Source organism: Rattus norvegicus, chromosome X, assembly GCF_021556685.1.
Source record: "Rattus norvegicus strain SHRSP/BbbUtx chromosome X, alternate assembly SHRSP_T2T, whole genome shotgun sequence".
In the NCBI taxonomy this organism is placed as follows: Eukaryota; Metazoa; Chordata; class Mammalia; order Rodentia; family Muridae; genus Rattus; species Rattus norvegicus.
The window spans coordinates 74,561,342-74,586,050 of NC_141554.1; the positions used below are offsets into that span (position 1 = coordinate 74,561,342).

Consider the following 24,709-nt stretch of genomic DNA (forward strand, 5'->3'; position numbering starts at 1 on the left):
AAATGAATCCTTCTCTAGAGATAAACTTTGACTGGCAGTTCACGTAGCCAATCGGGAATCCAACATTGACCACCCCCTTGGGAGGCACCGAGCTCCGTCGGCTCGTTTCCGGCGGTCGCGCGCTCTTTTCTCGGGACGGTGGAGGCCGTGCAGCGTCGCCCTTAGTCTGAGCGAAGAACTGTGGGCAGAGGGTGAGTTTTGGGATGGCTCTTTGGTTGCTTGGGGGACAGTGGGGCTTCCTGCGACACTCTGTGAAGGAAGGTGTTAGGGCGAGGCCGGGATTGTACACAGGCAATGGGTTCGGAGGGCCCGTGAGGCCTTTCCCCCTCTGCGCAAGGCCTTCGCAGCCCACCCGTGAGATCCAGCGCGCGCTGTGCTCTTCACCGGAGGCATTAGGCCATGCCTTTCTTGCTTCCCTGCCCAGGCTCTTTGTGCTACTCACCCCGAATTTTAACAGCCCCAAGTTGGTGGCTTCTGAACGCCTTGGACCAGAGGGTGTGGGGTCTATTATACTAAAGCCCTGAAGTCGAGGTTAGAGGAGGAGGCGCTTTGCTTTGTCGCATGCTCCTCCTCTCCAGCCCTTCAAGGCCATTAATTCCTAGAGGGCCAGCGGGGCCCCTGGAGCTATGGATTTTTTTGTTGTTGTTGTTTTTTGTTTTTTGAAACAACTTTTAAGTCGGAAGTTTGCTACTTCAGATCCCTTGGCTTTTGGAGCTAAGTTCATGAAACACCCTCCACCCCACCCTTGCGCGCGCGCGCCTTTTTTTCCGAATCTCTTGCTCCTTAAGCCTTTCCTAGCCGTTTGTACGCATCGCTTTTCTAAATTAAACTTAAATCTGTGGCTTTACTTTCGAGTATTTTTCACTTTGCGGAAGCCTTTCTGAAAGCTGACACCTTTCTTTGTGTTTTTTAACAGCAGTCGGGGTTAGGACTGGGAGGCAGACACTTGGCTGTGTTCAAATCGAAGTCAAGGTAGGTGCAGGAGGTAGGCTCACCAGGTAAAGTGCAGGATGCTTAACTGAATGCAGGTTTCACAGACAACGAAATTAATTTTTGGTGGACTTTTCATGTTATTTAAGCTAAACAGTTTTTGGAAATCTGAAACTAAAGTGACTGAGCAGCGTGGGTATGTTTTGGTTTTTGTTTTTCTTCCCCTAATTATGGCTGTCCTAATACGGGTTAGTGCTTAAATTTATGTTTGTCCAACTTCATTGTTATTAAATGAAAAGTCCTAAGAAACTCAGCAGCAGCCTTTACCTTAGTTGTATTTTACAGCTTTCACGGTTGCCCACCAGGCGCCATATCAGCCTGGTAAATTCACACTGGACTTCTCTAGCAGTTTCCCACTTAGTAATTTGACTCTTCTAAAATGGAGAGGACCTTGATTTAGATTTTGGTACCTGTGATTAATGTGAGCCTGAACATGTGTGCAGTTGTATCACACAGCATAGCCGCAGTCTTTTCCGTTATGGTTAATCTTAGGACATGGAAGTTGACAGAAATCCTATCTGCTGATCTCTGTAGTTGGGGCTTGATAAGCTTATTTCTGTATATATCATGAAATTATATTGCTGCAGTTAACATAGGAACATATTTCTTGTGTACTTGGTGCTTACTGTGTATACAGTGGTAATTTGGGTTCCTGGGGCTGTGCTAACCTTCATGGGTAAATGGGAACTTTGGGACAAGACTACATGGAAGGGAAAGATTGGTTATTACAAGCATCCATGACCAGACATGGAGGCAGAGGCAGATGGATCTCTTGAGAGTTAAAGGCCAGCCTGGTCTACAGAGCAGGTTTCAGGGCAGCTAAGGCTATGTAGAGAGACTGTGTCTCAAAAAAGAAAGAGGAAGAAAAAAGTTATTCATTAGTTGGGTGTCCATACCTTTTTTTATATTAGAGCCCAGAAATTGGCAATTTAGGGACAATCTGATGGTGGCATTTATTAAGTGAGAATAGGAATGGTGGCTTCCTTTTGGACCAATTGGTTCATCGTTCCTGAATGACAGCTAAATGCTTTGTAGTAGTATTTCACTTAGACCTTAAGGTGAACCATCCCTGTAAGATCAGTAACTGTTAGTCACCCTCATCACCTCCATCGTAACAGGTTCTGGAACCAGTAAGTTTGCTGGAGTTTAACTCAAAGGCTCATTTGATGCATGATGGTTTTGAATTTTAGAGGTCAAGAGATCTGGGTTCTTTCTTACACTGGATTGGCCTTGGATTGGTGAAGTATTTTGGGGGCTTCTGTTCCTTCCTTTAAAAGGAAAGCAGCTGGGAGCACTAAATGAAATAATGCAGATATCACAAGTTGCCTGGATTTTGTTTATTGTTAAAGTCAGGGTCTCACCCACTAGGATGGCCTGGTGCTCACCATGCAGTCCAGGTTGACTTACATCTCTCAGATATCGATCTACCTACTTTTGCCTCCTTGTGTTGGAGTTAAAGAAGTGGACTAGGATGCCCAGGTTTTTGGTTTTAGGGGGCAGGGCCTCAAAATGTATCCCAGGCTGGCCTGAAATTTGAGGTCACCCTCTGAAGCCCGAACCACTAAGCTAAGCTCAGCTTCTGTAAAGGTTTCTATTAACATGGAAATATATATGGATTCCTTTGAGTGATAGAAGCTACTGTGGCTGGGTCCATTCATTTCTAATTAAAGACTGGAGGAAAAATGTTTCTTGGTTCTTAACCTGAGAAAAGGTAAGAATTAGTGGGACAAATGGCTGTGAAGATGACAATATGCCACTGACTATACTTGGTGATAAAGGGAGACATTTAACACCTAGACTTAAAATAGGAAAAGATTTGCGTCTACTACCTTCCTCCATCTCAACTGTTTTTGGGATGGGCCTTCATTTCTTTGTCTTTTTGGAGGGAAAATGTTGAGTCTTGATACGTAGCCAAGGCATTCCTGAAACTCTTATCTCAGCCTATACAACTCTGGAAGTACAGGTGTGTGCTTGCTTGTCTTTTCTCCCCTTTGAGACAGGTTCACACTGTAGCCCACACATGCTGAGTTCAAATAGAAAAGGCTACAATATAAGAATAAGCCACCTTACCCAGTTTCCTGGAGTCATGTGGTGGTACATTCACCTTTAATCCCAGCACTCAGGAGGAAGAGGCTAGTCTGGGACAGCCAGGGCTACACAGAGAAACCCTGTCGCAAAAAAAAAAAAAGAAACAAATATTATTTTTTTAGAGAAATGCTTTATTTGTCATTAAATCACTACACCTGTTGAAAACATTTAAAAATATGGTTTTCCAGAAAACCTGTGACACTGTCAGGAGTCACAAAGCTAGATTCTGTTTCCTAATAAGTAAACAAAGCTTAAAGCGCTGCTGTGCTGTTATGGGGGGAAAATGAAAGCTATCTAAATTATGATGGATTAGTGTCTAGCCACATATACTTTGAGTGGGCATTTACAATTATGTTGACATTGCAGAAAGGAGGAAAATCTGAACATCAAATGGTACCAGTAGCTTAGGATATAAATAAGCAGAGTTGGAAGTGATAAAAGGATCATTTAAATGCAGATGTGCCCAAATTGAAAAATCTATGTGTGTTGATTCTAATAGTGAAAATTAGAACGTAAAGTGTCCAACACAATAGGGGCTTGGCTGACAGTGTTTTCCATTCATGTTAGTCTTATTTTTTGGAGGAGTGACAGGGAGAGACAGGATCTCTATTAGGTTTGGCTGTCCTCTAGCTTGCTATGTAGACCTGTCTGCCTCCTTAATTATGGAATTAAAGATGTGCATCACTATGCCTGGTAGTATTAAAGAGGTAGTTACATGAAAATTGCCCATTGTGTATCAAAAAAGAAAGATTACAAACTGGTTTTGTTTTTTGTTTTTTTTTTGTTTGTTTGTTTTTTTTTCTTTTTTTTACTTTTTTTGGAGGGGGGTTTTGTTATTTTGTTTTGATTTTTGAGACAGTTTCTTTGTGTAGCCAGGGCTAACCTGGAACTAAAAGAGATCCACCTTGTCTTTGCTTCCCCAGTGCTGGGATAAAAGGCGTGTACCACCACTGCCGGGCATATACCTATTTTAAATTAGATTTGTTTGGTTTTTTATTTTTGTGCGGGTCTTTCAGTAGTATGTGTATCTATATCACATGTGCCCACAGAGGCTAGAAGAACTGGAGTTAATTACAGGTGCTTGTGAAGCACCATGTGGGTGCTGGGAATTGAATGGGGTCCTTTGCAAGAGCAACAACTTACTAGAGCATCTCTTTAGCCTATCCCAAACAGGTTTCTTTAATGTGCCACTTCAGATAGGAACTGATGGGAACTAAAGAGATGGCTCAACTGTTAAGAGCACCTACTGCTCTTGCAGAGGACCTGAGTTCAATTCCCAGCAACCTTATCAGGTAGCTTCATAACTCTTTTGAAACTTAAGCTCCAGGGATGCCATGCCCTCTTTGTCTTCAGGCACTGTACTTGCATACACAAAACCACACAGATAAATAAACACATAATGAAAATGGAATCCATGTTAATGATTAGAAGGTTGTATTAGGGTTCTTTAGAAGAACAGTACTAATAGAATGAAGACAGACAGATAGATGTAAAGGAGATTTATTACAGGTTGTGATCAATATAGATCAACAATGGCTGTTTACCAATGTCAAGTTTGAGAATCCAGCAGTTATATTCATGAGGCTGGATGTCTCAGCTGGTCCTCAGTATATACTGGAATCCTGATGAAGTAGACCTTGAAGCTAGTCAAGGAATGGACTTGCCATCGAGATTGAGGGCAAGCAGGCAAAGAAAGTAAGCTTCCTTCTTCCATGTCCTTTATATAGGCTGCCACCAGAAGGTGTGGCCCAGATTAAAAGTGATTCTTCCCACTGCAGATGATTTAATTAACAAAAATCCCTCACAGGTGTGTCCAGCTATTAGTGTGAGGGTTTTTTTTGTGATGGTTATTCTTGGTTGTCAACCTTACTATATTTGGAATTAACTAAAACCCACATAAAGATATACACAAAAAACCCTCACACTAATAGCTACTGTTTTTGTGTATATCTTTATGTGGTTGTGTACCCAAGAGGGTCAGAGACATCTGATTCCCTAGAGTAGGAATTACAGGCATTTGTGAATTGTCCAAGTGGGTGTTGGGACCAGGGTTGTTGTTTTGTTTTTTGTTTTTTTTTTCTTTTATCTCCCTCCTGATCGCTATAGCCCAGGTTGCCCCTAATCTCATAATTTCCTGCCTCAGCCTCTTAGAGTGTTGGAACTACATAAATGTGCCACACAATGGCTGATTTTGGGTTTGTGGCTTAATTTTTTTTAAATTTACAGGCCAGATGTGGGTTCCAGGCCAGCTGGGGCTACATGGACCCACCTGGGCATATAACCCTGTAATCCCAGTATTCTGGGAGACAGGTGAGTCTTTGTGTTCTGGGCTAGCCTGGTCTACACAGTAAGCTCCAGTAAAGCCAGAACTACATAGAAAAGCTGGTCTCAAAAAAAAAAATAAGTATATGTATGTGAGGTCAGGGGAGAAAGTATGAGAGTCAGTTCTCTGCTTCAAGTATAAGATTCCTAGGGGGTTGAACTACTTGAATTGTTAATAAGTATATTATTTTTATTATGTTCACATTACATGTTTATTGATCTGTATGTTATTTAACCATCTTCAAGTAAAGATATATAAATATTAGAGTGTCACCAACTTTAACCATAGACAAATTACGGAACATATAAGGAATTACGGGACATAGTAACATATAAGGAATAGTCGGTCCTCATAAAACACCAGGGTTTATAGCTGCTGGTTGCAAATGGAAAAGAGTACAACTATTAAATAAGAATTTTTGTAAGGTGCAGTATATGCTACCTAAGGAAAGGTGGCCATCACATTCAGCAACTGTGAGAGCTCTGTTTGTTAAAACACAAGAGTACTGGTACAGACATAGACCATTGGTGCAACCTGGTCTGAACAACATGAGAATAATCTACCACTAGATTTAAGTCCTGATGCAAAATGTAATAAGTATATTATTACAATTTCTGTAACATTGGTGAGAAATGTGATTGAAAAGTTGTGAGAATTCTCCTGGTGTAGTAGCATATGCCTTTAATCCCAGCACTTAGGAGGCAGAGGCAGGCTGACCTGACCCTCTTGAGTGCCTATGATGTATTGGTTCTTTTATTTGGGTAATCATATATTTTACTAGCATGAGTAAGAGTTATTTACTGGTGCCTGGGGTTAAAAGTGGTTGTTTTTCCAGTGGACTGGGGCTCAATTCCCAGCACCCACATGGCAGCTCATAACCTGTCTGTAACTCCAAGATTTGATACCTTCACACAGACATACATGCCAGCAAAACATCAATGCACATCAAATAAAAAAGTAAGTTGAAAAAGACTTACTGGCCTGGTAGGGGTGACATAGGCCTTTAGTCCCGGCACTCAGAAGGCAGCAGAGGCAGGCCGATATTTTTCTGAGTTCAAGGCCAGCCTGGTCTTGATTTATTGATTGATTAATTTATTTGGTTTTTCAAGATAGGATTTCTCTGCTTGTCTTTGTCTTTGAAATGCTTGAGTTAGCAAGATGTGTGCCTCTGCCACCCCGTCTTTTTTTAGTAGCAGTCTTTATAAAGCCTTTAGTGTTGGGATTAAAGGAATGTGCTGTTTTGAGACAGGATCTCACTGAAACTGGGTTGACCTCAAACTCACAGGAATCTCCTGCCCCTGCCTCAGCCTCCCGAGTACTAGAATTAAAGGCATATTTTATCAGGTCTGTCCTTGTATGTTTTGCTTTTTTGTTCGATTTTTGATTCTGGTTTTCCAAGGCAGATTTCTTTCTGTACCCCTGGCTGTCCTGGTACTTGCTCAGTAGATCAGGCTGGCCTCAAACTCACAGAGATCTGCCTCACAAGCCCTGGGATTCCACCCCCCATCAATCTATCAATCAATCTCTATGATTTTTTTTTAATTTGAGACAGGTTCTTAAATATCCTAGGCTGTCAGGGCTGGGGATTTAGCTCAGTGGTAGAGCGCTTACCTAGGAAGCGCAAGGCCCTGGGTTCGGTCCCCAGCTCCGAAAAAAAGAACCAAAAAAAAAATATCCTAGGCTGTCCTACATTCTACTTTAGAATAACCAGGCAAAAGATAGAATACCAATATAGTTTTAATGACGTATAAATCATCAGGAAGGTAATTGACTGAATCCTGATACTTACTGGGTTTTCGACATTCCAAATTTTTCTTTAGGGTGCAAAAATGCAGAGCAATAAAACCTTTAACTTGGAGAAGCAGAATCATACTCCAAGGAAGCACCATCAGCATCACCACCAGCAGCACCATCAGCAACAGCAGCAGCAGCAGCAGCAGCAGCAGCAGCAGCCACCCCCACCAATACCTGCAAATGGACAGCAGGCCAGCAGCCAGAGTAAGTAGCTGCTGGGTGATGGGAGGATGTAAACAGGTTCCCTTGGGAATGGTTTTTTTTTTTTAACATTTTTTTTAAGATTTATGTATTATGTATACAGCATTGCACAGGCATGTACACGTGCAGGCCAGAAGAGGGCACCAGATCTCATTATATATGGTTGTGAGCCACCATGTGGTTGCTGGGAATTGAACTCATGACCTCTGGATGAGCAGACAGTGCTTTTTTTTTTTTTTTCTTTTCTTTTTTTCGGAGCTGGGGACCGAACCCAGGCCTTGTGCTTGCTAGGCAAGCGCTCTACCACTGAGCTAAATCCCCAACCCCGCAGACAGTGTTTTTAACCTCTGAGCCATCTCTCCAGCCCAGGAATGGTTTTATGGCTTTTAGATAAGTCTCTCGTGATTATAAGTGAATAAGCCTTTGAACTCCACCAGCTTCTGCCTGCAGTGTTGGGATTGGGTGCCACCACTCCCCAACTTTTTGAGATAGCCCTGAGTGCTGACTTAGAGCTCCCTCTGCTTACATTCTGAGTGTTGGGATTAAGGACATGTGCTGCCATATTTCATTATTCTGGTTTGGTTTGGTTTGGTTTGACAAGATTTATTTTATGTGTATGGAGGTTTTGCCTACGTATAGCATATGTGTATATTCCTGGTGCTTGTAGAGGTCAGAAGAGGGCATTGGATCTTCTTTTGGTTTGATTTTTCTTAAGATAGTTGTCAGCACCATGTTGGTGCTGAGAATCAGTGAGTCCTGAAAGGTCAATAAGTAATCTTTTTTTAAAAAAAGATTTATTTTATTTATATGTATACACTGTAGCTGTCTTCAGACACACCTGAAGAGGGCATCAGATTCTATTGCAGATGGCTGTGAGCCACCATGTGGTTGCTGGGATTTGAACTCAGGACCTCTGGAAGAATAGTCAGTGCTCTTAACCACTGAGCCATCTCTCCAGCCCTAATAAGTAGTCTTAACTGCTCAGCCAACTCTTTAGCTCCTCCTATTTGGTTATTAATTCACATTTAATAAATGAAGGGGATTGATCGCTTGAGACAAAGGAGCAGATATCTGTGGAATATAGGTTATTCTGACATATTGGCACATTTTACTCCCAAATATATGTCTATGTAGTTAGTCATCAGAGAATATAGGAACACTTTTTAAGGTTTAATGGGGAGTTAGCTATAAGACTTGGTGGCACATGCCCAGCCCACTTTTAATCTGTAAAAAGTTTTTGTATGTTGTTGTTCAGGAAACTGAGTACCTATAAAAACAAACCTGGTGTGACGAGAGTACCTAGAGAGATGGTTCAGTGGTTAAGCGCATTTCCTGCTCTTGCACAAGCCTTGAGTTGGGTTCCCAGCACCTACATGAGGTATCTTACTACCAACTGTAACTCCTCTTCCAGGAAATTCAGCATTTTTTTCTGACTCCATGGGTACCCATGCACATGTAGCAAATAGTCACACTTAACACATATACACATTAATAATTTTTTAAAGGGGAGGTAATGGTGGGGACTGGTAAGGTAGCTCAGTAGTTAAGAGCTGTACTGCTCTTAGAGAAGATTCAGATTAATTTTTGACACTCCTGAGGTGGCTCAGAACCATTTGTAACTACAGTTCCAGGGGAATCTTGCATATAATTCATCCAGGCAGATATACACATTTTTTTAAAAAAGCCAAACATAATTGGGCTCAACAGATGACTCAACTCTTAAAAGCACAAACCTAAGGACCCGAGTCCTGGAAACCACTGCGTAAGGAGAAAGGCAACTCCTAAAAGTTGCCCCCCTGGCCTTCATATGTATGCCACATGTGTGCATGCTGTGTGTGTGTGTGTGTGTGTGTGTGTGTGTGTGTGTGTGTATTACATACCAGATGATAAATTTTTAAGATAACCAGAATTTAGTACAAAAATATTTATTACTCATTTCTTTTTGTGCAACCTGTTAAGGTTGTGAACGTTGATAACTGGTTAAGAAAATAGAGCAATTTTAAAAGTCTGATTCCTTAAGGCATAGATCTACTCAATAGTATTGTCAAGTTGTTGTATCATTTGATTATTTATTTCTGATTAGCTACCTTAGTTTCTGGATTATAGTAGGGCTGCTAAGGAGTCCCCTGGTCTCTTTAAGGTGCAATTTGCTGATGAGTAGGATACATTGGGAAGTGGTGCTTGTCTCCCATCACAGAAACAGTGTTGAAGATATGACCAGTTCTTTACCCAGTCTTTGATTGACTGTCTTCTTTCAGATGAAGGCTTGACTATTGACCTGAAGAATTTTAGGAAACCAGGAGAGAAGACCTTTACCCAACGTAGCCGTCTCTTTGTGGGCAATCTTCCCCCTGACATCACTGAGGAGGAAATGAGGAAACTTTTTGAGAAATATGGGAAAGCAGGCGAAGTTTTCATTCATAAGGATAAAGGCTTTGGCTTTATTCGCTTGGTGAGTGTGAACTTTGGGGCATATGCTTTGAGAGATAGGGAAGACTGGGGAGTGAATATGGAAAAATAGTGAAAAGAATGGCATTGTCTATATGGTTATAGTTTTTGGAGTCTGACTCTCTTAGAACTCACTTTGTAGACCAGACTGACCTTGAACTCGAGATCTGCCTGCCTCTCTGCCTCCTGAGTGCTGGGTTTAAAGGTGTGCACCACTACCACCTGGCCTTATTTGCCTGGAATACATGGGCTAAAATGTTTAGGGGTTATTTTTGGTTGCAGATCTCAAATTTTAACCCCAGGCTATCCATGAACTTGCAGGCTTCTACCTCTGCTTTCTGAGCTCTGGATTACCATGCTTGATTAAAGAGAAAATGAAGCTTATTTTAATGATTATCGAGGCTTATATAATTTATTTCCAAACTCCTTGTATGCATGTTATCTTACTCTTAAAGATCATGAAGGGACAAGTTCTTTTTGTGAATATCTGTTTTCTTTCTGAAGCAGGCTGCCTCTAACATGCCAACTCTTGTACACATTAGATAAGTGTCCTACCACTCAGCAATGCTCACTTCTACCAATTGTAAATGTAACTCTTAAAATCTGATTTTATTTAAGAATAGTATATAAGAAAGAAGCATTTTAAATAGATGCTAAATGAGGAGCAAAGTGTGACGAGCTCTCACTTTGAGAGGATGGCTGGAACTAGATTTTATTCCTGCAAATGTAATGCCACAGCAAGTCATTTTCTCTAGATACTTCCTTAGGTCTGAGAAGTAGGGAAGAGATGTCCTGTCAACATTTTCTGGTTCTAAATAAGTTTCTTGGTTGCAGGATCTGATGCCCTATTCTTACTTCCATAGGCACCAGGCACACATGCTGTGCATAAATGTACGTGCAGTCAAAACATTTATTCTCATAAAATAAGTATTCTTCATTGAGGACAAGTAATTCTGGTGTGTTAATGGAAATTAAAATCCAAGTGCTGTATTGTTAAGTATACAGCTATGACTCTGCCCTAGAACTCACTATGTAGACTAGGCTAGCCTACAGATCTATAAGTGCTAGAATTAAATATGTGTGCCATCACACCCAGGTTTTTTGAGTTTTGTTGATTGTTTCTTGGTTGGTCTTTTGTCAAATTCTAATTTTCTTTTTTGTTTTCCCCAGGAAACACGAACCCTAGCGGAAATTGCCAAAGTGGAGCTGGACAACATGCCACTCCGTGGAAAGCAGCTGCGAGTGCGCTTTGCTTGTCATAGTGCATCCCTTACGGTTCGCAACCTTCCTCAGTACGTGTCCAACGAACTGCTGGAAGAAGCCTTTTCTGTGTTTGGCCAGGTGGAGAGGGCTGTAGTCATTGTGGATGACCGAGGAAGGCCCTCGGGGAAAGGCATTGTTGAGTTCTCAGGGAAGCCAGCTGCTCGGAAAGCTCTGGACAGATGCAGTGAAGGCTCCTTCTTGCTAACCACGTAAGTAATTTTCAGGCAATGGTTTGAGGTTCCTTATTCTTTCTTTGGCATGGAGCATTTAGTAATCGTGTTCTTATTTTCATTTAAAGACTTAATACTAACAGCTTTTCTAATGCAGTTTCAGTATAATCCTACTCACGTATTCAAGTGCATGTCCATGCCATGGTGGACATGTGGGGACTTGGGACAATTTTGGAAAGTCGGCTTTCTCCTTCCACCTTTACATGTGTTCTGGGACCAAGCTCAGGTTGTCTAGCTTGTGTGGGCCTTTATCCATCAGGGTATGGTACAATGATAACTTTTTAGGCTGGAGAATTACTTCAGTGGTTAAGAGCACTGGCTGCTCTTGCAGAGAACCGAGTAGGATTCCCAGCACCCACATGTTGTCTCAAGACCATCTGTAATTTCAGTTCTAGGGAATCTGATGCCAGCCTAAACAGGCATCAGGCATGGAAGTGATACATTGATGTACATCTGGGGAAAGCACTCATACATGTGGAATAATAATAGCTTTTCATTGGGCATGGTAGCCCATGCCTGTGATTCCAGCACTTGGAAGGTAAAGATAAACGAATCTGGAGTTAAAGTCATCCTTAGCTATATAACAAGTTGCAAGTTAGCCTGGGATAGGTGAAATTGTCTCCAAAAGCAAAAAAAAAAAGTTTTCCCTTCTAGAAACTTAGAATGTTTCTTAAAATGTTTTGTTGAATGTACTTTCTCTTAGTGTTTTCCTTCCTTCATTTTCTGGAGTTATCAAATATATTAGATAACTTGATCTACTCCCTTTAACATTTTTTGAGACTATTACAGAGATCTGAAACCTGGCTCCATCTGGGCTGTTATCCCCAAATTATTCATAATGCTGGTAAGAGGGACTCCATTACTTGGGGTTAGGTTTGAAATTCTTAGGAAATATGTTTAGATGTGGTTCATAACTATAGCCCCAACATTTGGAAGGCTGAAGCAAGAGTAGTGTCATTAACTTGAGACCAGCACAGTTTACAGTATGAATCCTTGCCAAATTCTCATTCCTGTCAAAACTACTATAGTTGTCCAGTCTTATCCCTAATTAGTTCCTTGGGCCAATGTCGGGTGTAGGGAGCATCCTTGTTAGGGTATGGCCTCATTAACACTTTCTTCTTTCACCCAGATTTCCTCGGCCTGTGACTGTGGAGCCTATGGACCAGTTAGATGATGAAGAGGGACTTCCGGAGAAGTTGGTTATAAAAAACCAGCAATTTCACAAGTGTGTGGTCCAGTTGTTGACTTTTATACGTTTCTGGGATAGGGGTGGGGTGTGTTTATATGTGTGGTACTGGTAGTTGAACCCAGACCCTTAACATATTTGACTATACTTCATCCCGTAGTTATTTTTCTACTCTTGAAACTTAAAGGTGTATTTAAAAGAGGCGTTGCCTTTGCTGTATACATGTGCTCACTTGGTCTTTAGAAAAGAATGTGATCCTATGAAATCTTGGACAAAAGTAATACATAATGTGTATTGTCTATAGGGAGAGAGAACAGCCACCCAGATTTGCACAGCCTGGGTCCTTTGAGTATGAGTATGCCATGCGCTGGAAGGCTCTCATTGAGATGGAGAAGCAACAGCAGGATCAAGTGGACCGAAACATCAAGGAGGCTCGTGAGAAGCTGGAGATGGAGATGGAGGCAGCACGCCATGAGCACCAGGTTATGCTAATGAGGCAGGGTGAGTTGAGACCTGTAGGTAGGAAAAGTGGAATACATAGCAAATGCCAGTTTTGTTCAGTGATTTCTTTGTTCCTTAGTAGAAAAAGACGAAATCTCTGCTTTTATTTATGAAATACTTTGTTTATCCCAGTAGGGAGATAAGTTTGGAGATGGGTATAGAATACTGGATAGATTCTATGAAGAAAGAAATGATAAAAGTTTTAGTTTACTTGCATGGTCATTCTGGGATTATATATTGTCTTAGTTAAGGGTTCTGTTTTTTGATAATAAACCAAGCATGACCAAAATCAATTTGATGAGGAAACAGTTTATTTTGTCTTAAAATTACAGGTAACTCCATCATTGAGAGAAGCTAAGGCAGGAACAAATGTAGGGGTGCTGTTTACTAGGTTGTTACCCAAGGCTTATCCACCCACCTACCTACCTACCTTCCTTCCTTCCTTCCTTCCTTGATATTGTGATGTAGTTTTTGGTTTTGGGGTTTTGTTTGTGGCTTAGTTTCTCTGTGTGGCCCTGGCTATCCTGGAACTAGTCTGTAGATCAGGCTGGCCTTGAACTCAGAGATCTCTGCCTCTCAAGTGCTGGGATTAAAGGAGTACACCATGCCTGCTCATCCACCCACCATGAGCTAGGCCCTTCCCCATCAATCAAGAAATGTACCACAGCCTTGTCCACTGACCAATCAATTGAGGTTTCCTCTTCCAAAATGACTATTATCTTTTGTCTTGGTTGACATCTTTGCTTTCTGGATATTTATGGGAAATTGTTGTATATATGAAAAGAGAATCAAAAAGTCTCAATCTGTTGATAGATTTGATGAGACGTCAAGAAGAGCTTCGAAGAATGGAGGAGCTGCATAACCAAGAGGTTCAGAAACGAAAGCAGTTAGAACTCAGGTACTTTTTTTTTTTTTTTTTTTTTTTTTTTGGTTTGGGGCCTGGTTTCATGCTTCTCCATCTCAATGAGAGCCTTCCAGCACATGTGTTGAGGCCTTCTACCAAATGGTCCTAAGAATTAAACTTGTCATCAGCCTGGACAGCAAGCACCTTTATGCACTTAGAGCTGCATTGGTTCTAGGAGTTGCCTGAGGGCTTCCTGAAAGAGAAAGAACTCGATGCTGGTCTCTTAATTTCTTTGAATGTTGCCCTTATTCTTGGCAAGCTGTGCTGGCTTTAGGTGTCTTAATCTTCTTCCCTTTCAACTGGTCCACTCATTTTCTGGAATGTCTTTTATTTTAAAATGCATTGATAATTCTATAGGCAGGAAGAGGAACGCAGGCGCCGTGAGGAAGAGATGCGGCGACAGCAAGAAGAAATGATGCGACGGCAGCAGGAAGGATTCAAGGGAACCTTCCCTGATGCGGTATATCTCCCATGTGCCTATGATGTGATAGGCCAGTCATCATATAAGACTATGAAATGTCTGTAAGGATACTAGGTTATGATCAATTATTCTATGTTACAGAATAAAAAAATTGTTTAGGAAAAACAAAATTGTTGATAGGAGGTGAGGTAAGATTTGAGGGAGAGTTTTTGCTATATATAGCAAATTTAGGATGAAAATCTAGTTACTTATATCCAGTGATAATAAGAGAAATTTGAGTCCTATAGCAGACTTTGGCTCATCCACTGCTACCCTTGTAATTAGATGATTTGCAGCTTTAAGAAGTTAACTATTTCTTCCCCCGTTGCCTCTTGTTTCTAATAGAAAATTATGTTACCTACAATCACTGTCCAGATAGCAAGCGGGCATTGGTATTAGTATGTCATCACTGCTTACTTCCCTTTGTGTTGTCATCAGTGCATTGTAACAGTAACTGTTGTCTTGGATTATGTTAAGTATATATTGTTTTTCAGAGAGAACAAGAGATACGGATGGGCCAAATGGCTATGGGAGGTAAGGACTTAAGAATTAGATAGTTGTGGTGCCTTTTGGGGGGTATAAAGGGTAGTTATAAAATAGATAGTAGCAGGTATCCAGGAACCAAAGAACTGCCTGTTTAGTTTTTTTGTTTTTTAGATTGTCTGGCTAGTTACTGTGATCTGCCTATCTCTGTCTCTCAAAGCCAGGGGTAGCAAGCATATACAGCATGGCCCAGCTCTTTTTTGTTCCTTTGAGACAGGTTCTTACTTGTAGCCCTGGCTGTGCTGAAACTCACTATGTACACCAGGCTGGTCTTGAACTTAGAGATCCACCTATCTCTGCTTCCTAAGTGCTGGGATTAAAAGTGAGCCTTGATGCTTGGCTTTTGATGTGCAAATTGGGCTTTTTAAATTCAGATTTTTGTACTTGGGGAGCCTTCTTTCTCTTTCTTAATCTGCCTTAGGAAGCTTCTGCCTAGTCCACATTTAAATGACATCACATTGGGGGGTTGGGGATTTAGCTCAGTGGTAGAGCACTTGCCTAGCTAGCGCAAGGCCCTGGGTTCGGTGCGAGAAAAAAAAAAGAAAAAAAAGGACATCACATTTCCAGGGACATTAGGGCTTATAGGCTGGGAGTAAAGGATTGATTGCCTACTGGATTGTTGTTCCCCTTGGGAGGTGTGTTAATCTTTGCCCCCCTATAGTGATCATACTACTCTGCTTTAGGTGCCATGGGCATAAACAATAGAGGCGCCATGCCCCCTGCTCCTGTGCCACCTGGTACTCCAGCTCCTCCAGGACCTGCTGCTATGATGCCAGATGGAACCCTTGGATTGGTAATAAATTGCATGGCTTCATAGTAATTGTAAATAGCAATAGGGGGACCTTCTCAACCCTCTGGGGTCTAACTTTTGTGGGTATAGGTGTGTGTATGCAGGTGTGTGTACATGTAAGTGTAGGCTAGAGGTTAGCTGCTTGTGTCATTGCTCAGGGGCCGTCCATAACCTAGGACTTGCCAGTTAGGCTAAGCTGACTGGTCTGTGAGCCCCAGGAATCCTCTAGTCTCCCCAGTACTGGGATTGCAAATTCATACCACCATGCCTTTCCGTGTCTCCCTTCCTTTGGGTCCTCCAGCTTGCAGAACAAGCATTTTATCCAACTCAGCTGTCTTCTTAGCATCTCCTACCTCTTGAGTTTATTTCGACTTTGGTACAGATACTAATCTTCAAGACTGTTGGTATTCATAAAATGTAACAAGATCTTAAGGGGCAGTGTGGACAATTGAACCCGGGGTGTGATATATGCTAGGCAAATGTTATCCCACTATCCCATATCCTTGGTCTTTTTAATCTTGAGAAAATCTAGTATCATACACTCTTTTAACCTTGGAGTTAAACTTGCCTCTGACTGTGACCTGATTAACTTATAGTTGTTGCTATCCTCAGTAAATAAGTTGCTTTTTGTTGTTTGGGGGTTTTGTTTGTTTTTTGAGGTAGAGTATCTGTAGTCTAGACCAGCTGGCCTCAAACTCAGAGTTGCTCCTGCCTCTTGCCTCCCAAATGTGTGTACCACCGTGTCTGGCCAGCAGGTTGCTCTTTAAATGGGGAAGCCAAGGCAGGTTAGATATTATGATGTAGAACAGATGATGTGACGCCAAGGGCCTTGTGGGTCACAAAGCCCAGAAATTGTTCTGGTTCTAATTTGAACTGGATAAGGTTGCTAAAGAGCGATAGCCAGTTCTTCCTGGCTCAGGAAAAAGGACTTGGATCGAACCTATCCAACCTAGGAATTCAACTGTATGTAAAGTGTGGATAGAAAGCTAAAGATGGGGGTTGGGGATTTAGCTCAGTGGTAGAGTGCAAGGCCCTGGGTTCAGTCCCCAGCTCTGGAAAAAAGAAAAAAAAAAGAAAGCTAAAGATGGGTGACTGAATGGAGCCATAACTTGTAAGGCCTATCCTTCAGTTCTCCACTAGAGCTTTAAACAGACTTGATTGCCTGCCACTAATAGTTAGGAGTCTTGAATAGTTAAATAGAAATGGCCTGTAGTGGGAAGACCTTTGAGCTAGAAACTGCAGAGACAGATTCTGTTGTAACACTGTTCTCTTTCTCTTTTAAGACTCCACCAACAACTGAACGTTTTGGCCAAGCTGCTACAATGGAAGGAATTGGAGCAATTGGTGGAACTCCTCCTGCATTCAACCGTCCAGCTCCTGGAGCTGAATTTGCTCCAAATAAACGCCGCCGATATTAGATACAGTTGCATTGTCTAGTTTCCTGCAGCCCTTAAAAGAAGGGCCCTTTTTGGACTAGCCAGAATTCTACCCTGGAAAAGTGTTAGGGGTTCTTCCCAATAGATAGGTCTTCCCTGCTTGTTCTATTCTAGGGAGTATGCTTGAAGGCACAGGGGCAAGGGAGGGGTGGTATTTAACAAATCAGTCTGTGGTATAGTGCGTTAAAGTCTGTCTGGTGCATTCCTGAAGTATATTGATTGTTGGGGGCCTGGAGAACCATAAGGAAAATGGACTCGGTTCCATTAACCTTGATCATTCCTCTCCTCTTCCTCTCCCCCCCTCATCCTCTCATCCTTTAATTTTTCATCTTTATTCCCCTCAACCCCAGAGACACTGCCATGTATACCACAAAACCTAAACATGCTCCAATGACCCAGCCCAATTCCTCCATTCACTCCCAGGTGAGAATTCAGACAATGTCCACAGAGGTCACAGCATACATACGGTTCTGTTATATCTCATATATGACCCCTTCATGTCGTAAGGAAGACATTTTCTCTTAGAGGTTTTCATTTTAGTATATCTTAAATCTTGTGTTAACTTGCCTCCATCTTCTTCTTGGGTAAGGACTACACTTTCGTGCGTCTGCTGTTGCTGTCCACAGCTTTTCTTGATAGGCCTAGTACAATCTTGGGAACAGGGTTGCTGTGTGTTGAAGGTCTGACAGTAGCTCTTAGTCTTGCCTATCTTAGGTAGTTGCGCTGTGCATTTTTATTGGTGTACTAAGATTTGTTCCTGATACCTTCAATTTGAAAATTTTTCTGAGAAATGGAGCAGTAATGCAGCATCACCTTATTAAAATACATTTGAAGCCTTTTCATTTTCTGTGCTGTTTTTTGAAAAAGGGAGGGAAGGAAATTCTGTCTTGGGAGGTATATATGGTAGACTACATGGGGATGATCTTTGTGACCTGATTGAAATATTAAAACACAAGGCAAACCTGGGCAGGGGAAGGTACCATGCAAGGTGGAATGGCTAGGATCAGTGCAGTTGGCACTACCTGGAGGTAAGGGCAATGGCAGGCAAGCTATTCTAGATGGCAGAAAATGGAGGGGCTGTACCCACACCCACATAGGGACGGGGGACTTAATTAGTATTTTGTTTCCGAGCAGCTGCTGGTATGTCAGAGGCTTGGAATTGGCAACATCTAAAACTGCTGTAGTTAACTGACCTCACCCAAGTTCCAAGGGCTCTTCCTGATCCTTTTTTCCTGAGCCTCAGCTCTGGAACACTTTCCTATTGGCTGTGGAGACCAACTCAAGTTCCCTTGCCCATGTTTGGAGGTGGACGCCTCCTGGACTAAAGATAGAAACAGCTGGCCCTTCTAAGCAGCTAAAAGCCTCCAGGCTAAGAGGTGTTCCCCACACTGCAGCCAGACTCCTTGAAATACCCTTTGAGTAAGCTCGGTCAGTGCCTCCATGTCTCTGCTCTGCTATAACAAAGGCTGTGGGCAACACTTTGACCCCAATACCAATCTCCCTGGTGAGTAAATTATTTACCTCAGGGGCTCTGGGTGTTAGAGGTCAGCTGTGTGGCTGGCCATTGGGAATAGGGAGAAAAAAAAGTTGGACATAATTGAATTGGTCTGGGTGATCCTGACTGCTGGTTTACTTTCTACATTCCGTGAAATAACATTAAAATGAACCTGGAGAAATGAACCTGGGATGGTATTTGGCATGGTTACCTTTCTGCCTTGACCTTTCTGCTGGTATCTACAGATTCCTGCCGTTATCACCCTGGGGTCCCAATCTTTCATGATGCACTTAAGGTGAGGAATAGACCATGGGGTCTTAGCAAGAGCATTTTCCCCAAGGAAACACCCAGAAAAATCTAAGCTGATCTGGGTCTCTTGTTATCAGGGTTGGTCCTGCTGCCGAAAGCGAACTGTAGATTTCTCTGAGTTCTTAAACATCAAGGTAAACCCTTTCCTTCCTTGGATTTAGCACCCTATAGAAGAATTCCACTTCTAACTCTTATCTCCTTATCTGTACTAGGGCTGTACTGTGGGACCACACTGTGCTGAGAAGCTTCCTGAGGTCCCTCAGCCTGAGGGCCCTGCCACAAGTTCACTTCAGGAGCAAAAACCTCTGAATACAATTCCAAAGTCAGCAGAGACTTTGCTCCGAGAAAGGCCTAAGTAAAGAGACCTGGGGGCTTTTGCCTATATCCATGTAGCTTCCTAGGAATTAACGGGGTTTGGAAACTAGGGGCTAGGGATGTGAGGAGGATCATGTGTTGACTCATAATGCATCTTTTATTGTGGGGGAAATTTGTATCAAGAAAAGTCCTTTGCTATAAGATGGACTAGATAGCTTTATTCTAGGGACTAGAGAGCCCCTCAAATACATGCTTAGTGTATAGCAGAGTTTTTGGCATTTTGGTTTTGTGGAGAAATAGGCTGTCAGCTCAGTCCATCCTCTTGCCTTAACTTCCTGAATGCTGAGATTATAGGCACGCACTACCACGGAGTGAGTTTTTTTCTTGTGCAGTTTCAGTTTTTAGTGATCATTAGTATAGAAAATAGTGGGTTTCATCATCACATTTTCATGTTTATCACTGTACCTTGCTCGTACCCACACCAACACACCTATATGGATCTCTTAGTTTTTGGAAGAACTTTAAGAACTCTTACAACAGCTATGCGTTTTGTTGGCTCCTCCTTGTAATCTTAGTACTCAAGAATGCTGAATCAGTAAGATTGCTGTGGATATTGGGCTGGCCTGGGCTACCTATACATTTCAACACTTAGGAGGCAGAGGCAGCACGATCACCACTTGTCTGAGGCTCCTCCAGTCTATAGAGTGAGTTCCAGGTCAGTTACAGCCTGTCTCAAAACAACAAAACAGCCAGTGGCATATAACTCAACGGGAAAAGGTGATTCCTACGTAATCCTGTCAAGTTAAGTTTGATCTGTGAAACCTACATTAAGACTGAAAGAGAGGGGTTGGAGATTTAGTTCAGTGGTAGAGCGCTTGCCTAGCAAGTGCAAGGCCCTGGGTTCAGTCCCCAGCTTCAAAAAAAAGAAAAAAAAAGACTGAAAGAGAGAACTGACTCTACAAAGTTGTCCTCTACCCCCTACACGTGTGCAGTAGTATGCATGTCCCTAGGCTAAACTACTAATAAAAAAATCAAAAGCTTAATATTCTTTTTGAATATCTTTTTGAGACAGTAGCCTGACTGGCTAGGAACTCACTGAGACCTCAACTATTGTCTTAGTTTTTGGCTAACTTTTTTTTTTCATTTTTATTTGTGTGTGTGTGTGTGTGTGTGTGTGTGTGTGTGTTTACAAGTGGCTGTGAGCCACCTGATGTAGGTGCTGGGATCTGAATCCAGGACTTCTCCCCACCCCACCCCCAGACCCTGGCTGAGCCATCTCTCCACCCCCTTAGAAAACACATTGCAGGGCATGGTAGAGCACACCTTTAATCCCAGCACTCAGGAGGCAGAGACAGGTGGATCTCTGAGTTTGAGGCCAGCTCTGGTCTCCAGAGAGTTCCAGAATGGCCAGGGTTAAACGAAGAAACCCTGTGTCAAAAACATACAAAGCTACATCTTACATCACAGAAAGGAAGTAATACTAGCAAGGCAGGAGGCTCCAGAGAACAATACAAGCAGAGTCATTAGGTCCATAGTCAAATAGAGGAAGAGAAAGTAAAGCAGTTCTGCAGAGAAATGCGGAAGAGTGGAAGCAACCAGCCAAAAAGGAAGCCCTGGGCACTTTCCCAGGGTTCTACAATATGAATGTCCACAGGGATAAAAACTGCCAATGGAGTTGCTACCTGATTTCTCTGACCCTGCTCACTTTAACCAGACTGATCTGACTACTCTCATGGGTAGGGATGCTAGAAGTGGTGATTCTGAAAAATGATTCAGAACTCAATGCCTGCTTATAACCTCTAGGTCTGAGATGCCTCCGAAACTGCTACCACTTCTTATATCTCAAGCCCTGGGAGTGGCGTTGGAACAGAAAGAATTAGACCAGGAACCTGGAGCAGGTAGGTACGTAGGTCTTCCATAGGACAGGTCTGAAAGACTGCAATTTCATGTAAATGCCAGGAGGGTGGGGGAAATAGACAGGTTCCTGACTGTTTCCTTTGCCCAGGACTTGACAATAGTCTGATCTGGACTGGTTCCAGCTGCCAGAACCCAGGATGTGATGCTGTGAGTGAGAGTTTTGGGGGGCTCAAGCATGTGGCTGAGAGATACCGGAGGGATGCCTGGGTATAGGCAGGAATTTGAGTAACCGGATTCTCCTTTGGCCTTGTTAGGTTTACCAAGGTCCTGAGAGTGATGCTACTCCGTGTACCTATCATCCAGGTGCACCTCGGTTTCATGAGGGGTAAGAGAAGGGACCGGGCAGGCTTCTCCTAATCTGGATGACAGGTAGGGCTTGGGGGTAGAATTTAAATAAATTATATTCCTCCCTCAGAATGAAGTCTTGGAGCTGTTGTGGTATCCAGACTCTGGATTTTGGGGCATTCCTGGCACAGCCAGGATGTAGAGTTGGTAGACACGATTGGGCAAAGCAGGTAAGCCCCATCTTTCCTAAACACTTGGTTAGGACCCAATTACAGAGATAAGCTCTCCTCCCAGTATCTCATGGCTGACCTCCCTAACTTCTTCTTTGGTACAAATCAAGTAAGATTCTGTTTTTTATCCCTCCATAGCTCAGAGTCTAGGCCATATAAAATAGTTGATTTTTTTCTGGGTTTTCTTGTGTCTTTATACCCTGGTGAGACACCTCTTGGGTTAGGAGCTGATTTTGTTTTTTAAACAATGTAGGCCACAATATAGTAATGAACCATACTAACTGATATAGTCCTGTGGAGTGTGGTTTTCCTCATTCTGCCAAATTGTCTGAATTACCATGCTTATTTCATTTCTCTTTAGCTGCCAGCATCTTGCCGCCATGATTGGCACCAGACAGATTCTTTGGTAGTGCTCACGGTCTATGGCCAGATTCCACTTCCTGCATTCAACTGGGTGAAGGCCAGTCAAACTGAGGTGAGGAAGAGTCCGTGGCAGGATGGGAGCCTAGTGAACTCTGGTGGTAGTCCAGTCTTACAGGGAGAAATGCTGAGTGCTGTCACTTGTGAGTTCCACAGTCCCCAGAGAGGAATGGAAAGTTACTACATCGGCGTTGTCTGGCTGGTCTATGGATCTTGCCTCTGACCTGTACTAATGACTCTTTCTGACCTTCTGGAATTACTATATCCTTATAATTCTTTCCTCTCAGCTTCATGTCCACATTGTCTTTGATGGTAACCGTGTGTTCCAAGCACAGATGAAGCTCTGGGGGGTAAGTGAAGAGAAGTGGGCAGAGGCAAGGAAAATCGATTCAAAGGAGGGCCACACTGAGTTGAGAGAGGGATGCTAAAAGAGGATTTCTCTTTAACTGCTTTGGGTTTCCCTTCCTTCCTTCCTTCCTTCCTTCCTTCCTTCCTTCCTTCCTTCCTTCCTTCCTTCCTTCCTTCCGTCCGCCCTTCCCCACTGCCTTCCTCTGTCTTTCCCATTCTTTTCCTATTCTTATTGCAGACCCACTGCAATCCCAAGCGTGTGATTTCTTCATTCTTTCTGTCTTTCCCTCCTCCTCAGGTCATAAACGTGGAGCAGAGCTCTGTCTCTTTGATGCCATCACGGGTTGAAATCTCCCTGGTCAAGGCTGACCCAGGATCCTGGGCCCAGCTGGAGCACCCCGATTCACTAGCTGAGAAGGCTAGGGCAGGGGTTTTACTAGAGATGGATGAGGAAGAATCTGAGGATTCAGATGATGACCTGAGCTGGACAGAAGAGGAAGATGAAGACGAGGAAGAAGCTATGGGGGAATAGGAACAGCAGACAGTTGAGTTTCTAGGCAGGCCCTCAGTGACTGCCTTAGAATCTCAGAGACCAGGATAGGGTTGACTATGTGGTGTCATTGAGCAGCAGGAGGCTGAAGGAAGAGATAACAAAATGTCCAAACTGCTGCTGCCCCCTAATAAACCTTACATTCTGCAGTCTCACCCAAGTCTCATCTCTCTTATCATAGAAGAGCAGATTCAGCCCTGCCCTACTGTCTCTTGGCTGTGTGTCTGACACACGTGTGAAAACAAGCACATGCATGTTCTCACAACCACCTGACACTCACTGAGCATTTCCCCCTGCATCCAGTTCCATGGTATGTGGTTTACAGATGATAGCTGAGAAACAGGGGCTTGTTCATTTCTCTCCAGAGAAAGACCTGAGCCAGGCATGGTACATGACTATAATCTTACCACTTAGGAGGTGAAGACAGATGGTCAGGGATTCTAAGTCATCCTCAACCACATAGTGAATTTTAGGTCAGCCTGGGCTACATGAAACCTTTCTTTATAACCTTCCTTCTGAATAAAAGGAACAAAAAGAAAAGAAGAAATGACATTCTAAGCTGGACCTAATGGCTTACATACCCATAATCCCAGCACTGAAGTGGAAAGATTGCCATGAATTTGACTACATAGTGAATTCCAGGCCACCCTGGACTAGGTTGATCTCTAAACAAAGACATTCGAGCTAGGCATAGTGGCTTGTTCCTATAATTCTAGCAGGCAGGAGTCTGAAGCAGGAGGATTGCAAGTATAAGATCAGCCTATGCCACATAGACAGGCCAGGCCACCCTGGATGATTCTTGGTGACCATAGTGCGTTTACTATTTGCTTACCCCACTCTATATCAGAGTGTATGTGTAAGGAAGAAGATAAAAAAATTAGTGGGGTGTGGCTAGGCTAAAAGAAGAAAGTGCTAAATGTATGACCCCGGCTTGCCTCAAACTAAGCATCTTCTTACCTCAGCCCCCTCACTGCGGCAATCACAGGTGCAATCCCCATGCCCAGGACCTGATAGTAAGAGGTTGTGTTTGTTTGTGGTTTTGTGTTGCTGGAGATACCTGAACCCATGTGATGTACAGGCATTCTATCCCTAAGCCACAACCCCTGCTAAAAAGGAACTTTAAAAAAATAATATGAGGGCTGAGGGAGTGCAGTGTTTGCAAAGGAGCTGAGTTCGAGTCCTAGTGCCCACATCAGGTGTCTCACAGTCATCTGTAACGCCAGTTCCCAGGACGCCCAACTCCTGTGCCACAGTGGACATGTGCATTCACGTACACATAGCTACACACAGACACACACACATACACACGGTTTTTAATCTAAAAAAAAAAAAAACCACACACACACAGTTGAGCACTGAGAAAGGTTACCAAAAAAGCTCTCAAAAATAAATAAATGGTTAGCTCACTATATCTGCAGATTCTGCAAAATGGATTCAATGATTATAAGTTGAAAATAGAAAAATTTTTTGAATGGTTATAGATTTTCTTGTGTTCTTTATATAATAGGGTAGAAATCATTTACAAAGCATTTACTTAGTATTGTAATCTAGAGATGAATAAGTTATAGGAGAATGTGTGTTGGTCATGTGCAAATGCTATGCCTTTTTGTAGAAAGGATTGAGCATCTTCCAAGCTTGGTATAGGCAGGAGATTCCTGGGTGAACCTTCTTCCCTCCTACTGA

General features: G+C 42.7%; 2 protein-coding genes and 1 pseudogene across 3 annotated transcripts; 2 read left to right on the forward strand and 1 right to left on the reverse strand.

The window, feature by feature from the left end:
• The first annotated feature begins 132 nt into the window (after positions 1-132).
• Positions 133-17,995, forward strand: Nono (non-POU domain containing, octamer-binding). The gene is given in 12 exon segments (NM_001012356.1): positions 133-191; positions 917-972; positions 7,222-7,399; positions 9,655-9,848; positions 11,015-11,316; positions 12,467-12,562; positions 12,828-13,024; positions 13,838-13,922; positions 14,286-14,388; positions 14,883-14,922; positions 15,615-15,724; positions 17,005-17,995. Coding segments are annotated over 10 exon segments (1,431 nt in total). The 5' UTR covers positions 133-191; positions 917-972; positions 7,222-7,230; the 3' UTR covers positions 17,140-17,995.
• A 544-nt stretch (positions 17,996-18,539) lies between these two features.
• Positions 18,540-23,185, forward strand: Itgb1bp2 (integrin subunit beta 1 binding protein 2). 2 transcript variants are annotated; one of them, NM_001108245.2, is made up of 11 exons: positions 18,540-18,661; positions 18,898-18,947; positions 19,039-19,095; positions 19,174-19,316; positions 21,080-21,174; positions 21,282-21,340; positions 21,448-21,518; positions 21,609-21,708; positions 22,070-22,183; positions 22,416-22,478; positions 22,775-23,185. In NM_001108245.2, the coding sequence occupies exons 1-11, from the start codon at positions 18,598-18,600 to the stop codon at positions 23,006-23,008; spliced, it is 1,050 nt and encodes a 349-aa protein (NP_001101715.1). In that variant the 5' UTR covers positions 18,540-18,597; the 3' UTR covers positions 23,009-23,185. The 2 variants fall into 2 exon arrangements, with proteins under 2 accessions (NP_001101715.1, XP_087456064.1); XM_087599938.1 differs by lacking the exon at positions 22,416-22,478 and having other exon boundaries at positions 18,543-18,661; positions 22,775-23,181.
• LOC120099453 (small nucleolar RNA SNORA4) lies at positions 21,955-22,118 on the reverse strand (annotated as a pseudogene).
• Positions 23,186-24,709: the final 1,524 nt, after the last annotated feature.

Coding starts and splice junctions, on each gene's coding strand:
- Itgb1bp2 (NM_001108245.2), top strand. CDS start 18,598: ATGTCTCTGCTCTGCTATAACAAAGGCTGTGGGCAACACTTTGACCCC. Junction 21,341..21,447: donor AGAACCCAGGATGTGATGCT/GTGAGTGAGAGT, acceptor TGGCCTTGTTAG/GTTTACCAAGGTCCTGAGAG. Junction 21,709..22,069: donor GACACGATTGGGCAAAGCAG/GTAAGCCCCATC, acceptor ATTTCTCTTTAG/CTGCCAGCATCTTGCCGCCA.